Source organism: Fundulus heteroclitus, unplaced genomic scaffold (genome assembly GCF_011125445.2).
Source record: "Fundulus heteroclitus isolate FHET01 unplaced genomic scaffold, MU-UCD_Fhet_4.1 scaffold_297, whole genome shotgun sequence".
In the NCBI taxonomy this organism is placed as follows: Eukaryota; Metazoa; Chordata; class Actinopteri; order Cyprinodontiformes; family Fundulidae; genus Fundulus; species Fundulus heteroclitus.
Window position 1 is genome coordinate 96,997 of NW_023396707.1, and position 9,100 is coordinate 106,096.

At 42.8% G+C, this 9,100-nt stretch overlaps 1 protein-coding gene across 1 annotated transcript in view; it reads left to right on the forward strand.

The window, feature by feature from the left end:
* The window catches only part of LOC118556295, a 97,379-nt gene extending 88,524 nt beyond the window's left edge, over window positions 1-8,855 (forward strand). The window contains exon 3 of the mRNA XM_036130203.1: window positions 7,005-8,855. Within this exon, the coding sequence (XP_035986096.1) occupies window positions 7,320-8,840 (1,521 nt within the window). The 5' untranslated portion in view covers window positions 7,005-7,319 and the 3' untranslated portion in view covers window positions 8,841-8,855. The remainder of the gene's footprint in view (window positions 1-7,004) is intronic.
* Window positions 8,856-9,100: the final 245 nt, after the last annotated feature.

Genomic DNA, 9,100 nt, shown 5'->3' on the forward strand with positions numbered 1-9,100 from the left:
GCATCAGGTGGCTAAGTGACTGGTGGGCGGGCAGGAGGTGTTGAAGCAGGGTCCGAGCAGCACCGAAGGTGGAAGCAATGGTTTGTGGATGGCAGGAGGAACCAGGGGTGATCCGGTGAAGTCCTTAGCCCGGCTTGGTAACACCAAGGGAGCCTCGGAGTTGGATCCAAACAGAGAGAGATGTGACTTGACTTGAGCTCGGGGAGCGCCTGGAACAGGATCCAGAGCGGTGAAAACCAGGAAGCCTAACTTGTGTAGACCACGAGGGAGCGATTGGAGTGGGATCCAAATGTGAGGCGACCTGAAGCACAGGAGAAAAAGGATTAATGCTCGAAATAAGACAGAGCTGTCAGAAGACAGTGGCCAACTGAGGTGTACCACACTAGGGTAACACTCTGGCCTCCTCCAGCTGTCAGACCGTCGCTTAAATGCTCCCAAACCGCGGCGTCGAACGAGCCGCAGGTGTGCGCCACAACCACCTGCCAACTACAGTGACCTGCGGAGAGAGGAGAGAAGGCAAGGCAGGAAGTAATCTGCTAGGCGCTTCCTGCTTGGTCCTGACAAATACAAGATGGAGATATCACAGCAAAAGTAGCATCACCTATCCTGATGCAGCCAAACACTGTGAATTTCACACCTTTGATTCTAACACACACAGTGCATTAAAAGTGACACATATACTAGACTTGACGTTCTAGCATGTGTGGAGCCGAGTGAGTCAGCAATGCCCACCAAAGCTGCGGAAAGGAAGAGGTTAAGTAACCCTAACCCTGTTGATCAAGATGATCTTCGACCACGACGAGCTGTCACTTTACTGTGAGTCATTGCAGGATGGTCTACTGGCTCCTACAGTAGCTACGTCAATTGGTCGGCATCTTGCTTTCTGATAGTTCCACGGTAGTGCCAACAGTCGGCACAACAATGTTTATGTCAGCTGATCGCACCTGGTGAAAAGTTTTTTTCAGGCTCAAAAAGACTGAGTAAACACTATCAGGACCAACGCTTGCTGTTTACTGTTTCATTGAAGATGAATTTGTTTTTTTGGGATTTATTTTTACGGTCAAAATTTGTGTCTAGGCCCTTTTAAAAAACATGGTTCAACACATGATTAAGCAATTCACAGACCTTGCTTTGGCTTTATGTCTAAAATTTAAAAAACGTAATCTGAAGATATCCAAAGAATCAGAAGCCAGATATTATACCCAACCACAAAGAACTTCAGTATTGGGAAAAGAGCGATTCTGCTGTTCACTGTAAGTTTACATTTTAATGCATTACAGTTTGACTCATGAGAGTGTACTCACAAAAGAAATGTAAAGAATACTTTATAAGCAACCCTTGCCCACTAAATCACCCTATTATTTACCATTCAGACAATCCTCATACCTTAGTAAAGCCAAGTGAGGACTCCACTATCGTGTTTCCATAAGGACACAAATAGCAGTTCCATCAAATTATGTCATAAAACTCTAATGAAAAAATATGAGCTGCCTTTTGCTTCCTACTGTAACAAGCCCATTATGCTCACTTACTCTGTGCAGTCTGATGCACCCAGTATAACTACAGCTCTGACTAAAGCTACCCAGCCCAATGTGAACCCTGCAATGTGGATCCGTACATCACAGATGTCCTGACTATGTTCTGACTGATGTTTCTCTCAGAAATTGGTGTAAAAGATCAAAGATTAAAAGAATAAGAGGAGATGTATTTCTGCTTTTTTTTGCTTCAAAGAAAAGTTCACACTGTCAGAACCTCCCACACAGATGTTGAAAATGTGCTCACTGTCGGCGCCAGCGCCGTGTTGATATTCAGCCGTGCGTCTGACCACCTGCCCGGGGCTTGTTAACAAGGTGCCCGTGGCAATGATTGCCTGGCCATCAAACTCCCAGCTGATAAGTTCTTCTGGGAGAGAGAGGGAATGGGGAGAGAGAAAGGACTCCGGTCATTGAATTTCCCGTGATCGGCCCCTCTTGCTGTACATTGGAGATAACGCTTGGCCAATCCCAGACTCTGAACGTCTCTAACAGCCTCTGCCACGTTTGTATAAAACTTATTCTGTAAAATCTCCACAGTGGTTTTCTGCAAGTCTCTTCTATAACTCCAAGTTGTATCCTACCTTTTACCACTTGGTGAGTTGATTTATATGGACAATTATAGTACTGTCGCCTGTCGGCAAGATGGTTGCCAATGAGACACCTGTCACTTCCAATGTTGCAAGGCCGAGGAAGGGAAGGGGATTGGCCGGATGATTGAGGACCAAGTGCACAGAGGGTGAGGGACGTGGTGACAGACCTGTGATTGACACAGATGAGAAAGAAGGAAAGAAGATGGAATCGAGCAGTGCTGAGGACAGAAAAAGCAAAACAGCAAGAGTAAGGAGAGGGGGGATAGAGGGAGCTTTACAAAGATAGATCTAGTAGACCAAAGAAGAAACAGGTGGTGAGTGGGAGAGGTGGGCAAAGAGGGCGTAAAGAAGGGGGAGGAGTGTTTTCTTTACTGTTCACCAAAACTGATGTATTTTTTCACAGCAACATGCTTTAGAGTAGTTTATTGAGTTTTATGTTGTAAATCAACACATAAAGTTTTATTACGAAGTGGAAGTAAAGAACGGCACTATTCAACGTTTAAAAAAAAAAAAGAATAGATGTTGCCCTGAGATAGACTGGTGACTTTGCATATCGCCCATTGACCACTGGAGATAGACTTTTGCTCATGAAAAACAAAAAACAAAACGAAAACATGTATAATTGCTATTGCACTTTCCAATTATGGTCTACTTTGCTTTGATCAGTCATAATAATCCCAATAACATACATTTTATAGTTCGTAGCTGGAACGTACCGAAAATGAGAAAGCCATTCAAGGTGCACGAATACTTGCAAAGGACTGTAGAGAACAAAAAAAAAGGCAGTAGTTAATGAATCTGAGGAAAAAATGTAAAGAAAAATAAGGTTGAAAATATTCCACGAGGAACCTTCCAACTTCAGTCTCGCCCCAATGAATGTGCTGACAGGGTCCGTCTGCGGCAAAGACGGGAGCAAGTGTCACCCAACCAGATAAAGTGAAACTGGCACCCTGTAATCCATGACACAGAGGTTTTACAAACTACACAAACAATAAATTCCGTTTCACAAGCCATGATAGGTTGAACACTGAGAAAGTAGAATTTGTAGAGACACTTGTAGTCTGTTGCTCACTTCTATGTTTTCCAACTCTAAAGCCGTTTGTATTGTCTAGTATGCTCCAGAACAGGTTTTAAATGCTTGTGGCATCCCTCAGTCAGAGTAAGAGATGTCTGCTCAAAGATACTTTTATGTTGTTTTTTTTGCGGAAAAGATTTATCAGTCATTACTGCCTCAGTTTTGACCTTTTGCATTTAAAGGCAGGCGAATCCACAATTTTCACTTGCAGTTAGCAGATAGAGCATTCAATCACTGCCCCTTTCACCACCTCCTGAACACACACGAGTGAGGTGGAACAGTTGCAGGACTAAGCTGTAAATCAGAGCCAATAAAAGGCTAGTTATTGATTGTTTCTCGGTGCTAAAGCACGATTATAAAAACGTCCACACCTCCACACAGCCCCTGCCACATTATCAGATTTTATGTGAAGCCCCTGGTTTAGTCTGAGTGCACGTCTGGGACGGATGTGTGCAGAGAACAGGAGCAAGGAATGAAATATGAATATATGGACTGGGGAAATAAACAGATTTTTGTTCTTTTTATGGTTCCATCATTGGCACGTATTCACACACTCATTGTCTACAACTGGCAAGATTTGTTTGATTTTTTTTTTTAGTGATTCATTGCACACAAGACACAGACATGACTCGGTTATCAGCATCAAAGTATACTGATTATAAAGGGTTTAAAACCCACTCAAAGTTAACGTGGTGGCCTGCATGGTAGCTTAATGAGATGTCAGATAATGTGCTAGAGTTAACAAAGTGATGTAGTGCTGCCCCTCCCCAACATATTGCTGCACACTGCCAGTTAGCTTATTAAAAGAAAGCCACGATGCCATTCCCTTGAATTCAAAAGAGTTACGATAGTGATTAAGATAACCTCACAATTTCCTTATTAGTTCTCCTCTCCTACTCTCTCCATCCAAATGGCTAAATATATTATGGAAATTTTCTTGGCTTGTGAAATATTGTATCTTACCAAATGTTGCATCTAAGCATTTTTTTTGTACCTGTGATCTACACTGAACACTGATAATGCGATGGTTAGAGCGACACATTATCACTATCACCTTCACAGTATTATCATATCTAAGTTTGGGACTGTTTTGTAGAAATATTTGGTAGGATATAATATTTCGGGTGTTTTCTGTCCATGCTCTGCAAATATATAACATATCTGGCCTGCTAAAAGGTCTGTAGTGTCAGTTAGAGCCCACAGCAGGTTTATTTCTCATGTGACAAAACTTAAGGTCATGAAGGGTGATGGGGACATTATGTAACAGTAAAGACAAAAATCAATATAATCATCACCGTCTATAGAAATAGTTTTGAGATTAAATATAGTCCTGAAACTTTGGAGCCCTGGATTGTCATTCCATATTTTGTAGCCTCACAGGGCCATGAAGACAAATGGTTGGTGTTGGCTTTGTATTAATATGTGCGTATATATGTAGTTTATTCAAGGGAAACCATGCAACATCTTTTGTGAGCGTTGCTAAATGGTGAAAGGCTTTTGCTAAATCTCTGACACTGAGTTCTGAGTTGTCTACGCTATGAATCCACATCTGTCTCTACACATATGGTATCAAAGGAAAGCTTATGTCAATGTGATCTGGCGAATAGTGACTTTATTGGCTTGTCATATATGTAGGCTGGCATTATTGAAACTTCACTGAAGGGTGTCTAGTTGTATCTGAAGACAAGCACTTTGACTGATATCTGACATTTTGATTCTCATATGTGCCTGGAGTGCATGGTGACACCCTGAAAGCATGAGTGTGACAAACGAGATCCGGCAACCTTTTGTGTCACCTCAGGCCTTTTATGCAACACAGTAAAGTTACATCTAGGGCTTCATCTTTCTTGACATTTAACCAACTGATTAAAGGACAGTATCCATCTAGCTAGTTAATCAGACAACAAAGGGCTGCAAAGATGGCTCTTGTGTTTTTGGGCTGTTTGGAATTCCTAAACAGTGTTTCATTTTCTTGAATGTTCATTGTCTTATGTGTAACCCCAGCTACAATGTCTTGCAAAAGTTTGCATAACCCTGGAATCTTTCCACATTCTGCATGTCACAAGCATAAATTATGAAGCGTTTTATTGTGGTTTTATATTATAGACCAACAATTGTTAATTATTATTTGTGAAGTGTAAATGCAATTATAAATGAGTATTTTACAGGAAAACCTTTCCCTGTAAAGTCAGCTGCAAATCTTTTGTGTTTGTCTGGCATTACACATCTGCGTTCCAAATTTTTTTCCCCATTGTTATCAAAAACAACTGAAGCTTAAGCTATGTTTATACTCAATGCTCGAAAAGGGCGCGAGGGTGTGCTTGCCATGCGGGCCACACGCTTTAAATTTTACAGTCTTGCCGCCAATTCCTCATTTAGTTTACACTGAAAAAAGAATCTGGCATCTGTTGGATCTATCGAAGCATATTGTGTTCTTTCAACATTATTTTTTCATGTACTAAGAGAACATGATAAATTTGTGTAGACAGTACATAATTTGAAATATTTGCGCATTAGCATGTTCAATTTAACTTGATTGAAACTGAATGAATCAATCTAAGTTTACCCGCGACAGCAGGTATCTTAAATTGAAAATCACCATCATTATGTAAGTTCATTTTTACGATGTTTAAGAACTAATTAAAATGAATGCAATGAGAGAAATTAATTTTCCTGAAATAATCTGCTACCCTGGTCGCACAGAATGCACTGTTGCAGCAGATAAGCGTATTCTCCTCATCCGTTTGCTAACCTCTAAACTCAACTAAACCTAAAGTAGTCAAGGGGACAGAATATTTCTGGAGAAATAAATATCACAGAGTAAGGAGACACCTTTAGTAATCTACAGGTCGCAGGAACGGAGCTGGTGAGGTTTCCTATTACTAAAATCCCCACCCCTCAGTTTTAATTGTTTAAATTGTTTTGGAGGTAGTGATTGAGTTGTGATGAAGTGAAGTGGCCAAATCATCTTCAGTTAACACAACATTATAGACTGCGAAAGCAAAAGGTTGATGTTGGACCAATGTCCACTATTGAAGTAGATCCAAAGCATTTTTTTCCAGTGCAGGTTTGGTCTTTGACTGGGCCATTCAACCAAATCATACGCTTTGTGCTAAACCATTTCATTGTCGGCTCGGCTTCATGTTCTTTGGGTCCTGTATCTAACTCCATCTATGTTCCCAACAACTTTGCCCAGTGCTGAAGAAAACAGTGCTCCCAGCACAATGCTGCCACCAGCATGTTTCAACACAGAGATGACATGAGCTTTTAGTTTCTCACAACACATGCAAAGAGTGGAATTTTGGTCTTCTCTGATCAGAGCACTCTTTTACATATTTGCTGTGTCCTCTACATGGCTTGTGGGAAATATTAAACAGGTTCTTCTTTTAGTTTTTTTTTTCTTTTGTCTACCCTTACACACATGCCTGTCCTGTAAATAGATTATCCCATCTGGGCTGTGGATTTCTGCAGCTCATCCAGAGTTACCCCGGGCCTCGTTCTGATTAATACTGTCCTTGTCACTCCTGTTGATACGTTTACAATGTACTGCAGGTACAATAGGGTGATGATGAATTTGGGCCTTCCTTGTAAAAAAAAAAAAAAAGTGTATCATTATGAGGGTATAAATAGAAATATGTCCTGAGTTTTGAAACCCCATTAGGCTGGCGGAAATGTAATTGTTGCCCCGTTAAAAGGTCTCTCCTGTCTGCCTCATGAATTCTACCTGTCTGTGCGGCTCCATTTTTAATTAACGCAGCAGAATGATTCAAGTTTTGGCTTAATTATCTTTATCTTTTCTCTTAGGGTGTTGAAGTCTCCGTGGGAAACTGAATGAGACGCTTCACAAGGGAGGAACAGGGGGAAAAAAGGAAGAAGAAAAAAACAGCTCAGGGAGGCTTTGTGAGATAGAGAGAGATATCGGACTGCGTTGACAAAAAAGAAGAAGAAGGGAGTGATTGACACCTGCCCTCCAGCTCGGTGTGAAGGGCAAAGGATATGGGAGTGAGAGGAGGGGAATGAAGTGAAAAGAAAACACAAGAGAGAATGAAGACAGCTATAAAACAAGAGCTGCCTTATTACATCCCTTGCTCAAATTAGAACGTCTTTTGACAAGACAAGATGATTGCAAGAAATCTGCTCCTGCTGTTTTTCCTGGCCCTTTGGGAGGGGCTTTTGGGAGGAGCTTTAGCTAGTAAGATCGTACGCCGCAGAGGAGTACCTGGATCGCACATGGCAAGGAGAGGGGAGAGCAAATCTGCAGACCAGTGGGATGACAACGAGGATATAAATGCAATGTCCATGGTTACTCTAAGAAACCTGATAAGCCGCGAGCAGCTCAGCGACTATGGATTCCCTCACTCCAAAATGGTTTTGAACAACAAGGAGAGGCAATCCATCAAGCCCAAGCGTGAGGTCGACTCAGTCAGTAAAAAAGAGGGAACGTCAAACTTGTTGTCCAGTAACAAGGCGCTAAACCTGGATATGAGGAGAGTTAAAAACAACACAAGAAGTGCGGAGACTTCCAATACCGCTAGGTTAGAGAAATCCTTCACAATCCATCACAAGGTGGAGCAGCATTCCAATAAAACCCGGGTTAAATCCGCCTCAAGGTCCAGGAGCCGACCTGATCTGAATGTTCATACTACAGGTATGCCTGGAAAGGGGTTCAGTGTAGAATCAAACCGAAAGCTGAATCTCACTGGTAGTTACGGAGTGCTAAAGCTGCTGTCAAAAGAGAACTTAGTCCGTATTGTCAATTCCCAAATGCAAAAAGTTCCTGCTCTCGGCTTTCCGAGCAAGGGCAGCCGGAGCAGGAAAAGAGATTTGATTGACGTTAATCATGGACAATTAGAGTCTCAGAAGGAGCCGAGACAAGATATGGCTGCCACTCAGCCTCACGCTGGATTCGATAATCAGACTGCATTACCATATGCAAGCACAGTTACCAGCCCAGATCTTTACCTTCACCAGAACGCTGCTACTCATATTAATCTGTCAAGCGAGGCCAAGCCAGCTTTGGGTAAAGGGCAAGACAGCTTGGGAATACAGAGCTTAGACGGCGGTGATAACAAGAGCAAACACCTCGTTCGTTCCCTGTCAACACCTCACAGCGTGAACGGCTTCGGCCCTGAGAAAGAGGCGATGATCAGCCAAACAGAACCTCCGTTTACGTCGACAAAACATCTCCCCATGTATATTCTTCCAGAAACAAATGATTCTCCTCCATCTGTGCTAACAATGCAACCCCTGGGAGCAAGAGGGGGGAACAGAGCAGCAGATTCCCATAGAGACCTATTAACAGAGTCAGCTCACGCTGCTAAAAAAGATCCCGGCACGGCTAAGTTTTCCACAGACGAAGACTACAAACTTGTCAACAGCAGCCATGTCCTGAGGCTCCAACCTGCTCCCAAATGGAGCCAGGGCGCAAAGGAAGCTGAAATCCAAGCTGTCGACCTGGTTAATGGAAACGGCCTCGTCTTTGAAGAAGCGTCAGAGTCAGATGCGGAGAAGGAGGTGCAGGAGTCCTTGGAGGCGAAGAGGTCACGCTCTCGCAGCAGGAGGAGCTGGATCTGGAACCAGTTCTTCGTGATCGAAGAATATGCCGGGCCAGAACCTGTGCTCATCGGACGGGTAAGTTAAAAAACATAGCTTCACCTTGATTCAGAGGGTTTCATAGAAAATGCTTGAAATAAGGTTTTCTTCTGGGAGTGCCCTGTGTTTAGCTCCATCCATCTTCCCAGCCACTTGGACAAGCTTCCCTGTCCCTGCTGGGGAAAAGAATCCCCACAGCACCACAACCTTCCACTGTGTGCATGGTGTGTTTAGGTCTGTGTGCAGGGCAGCATTCGCAGACGCATGTAGCATTTGCCCACTTTACCAAAAAATACAAGATTTTCCTT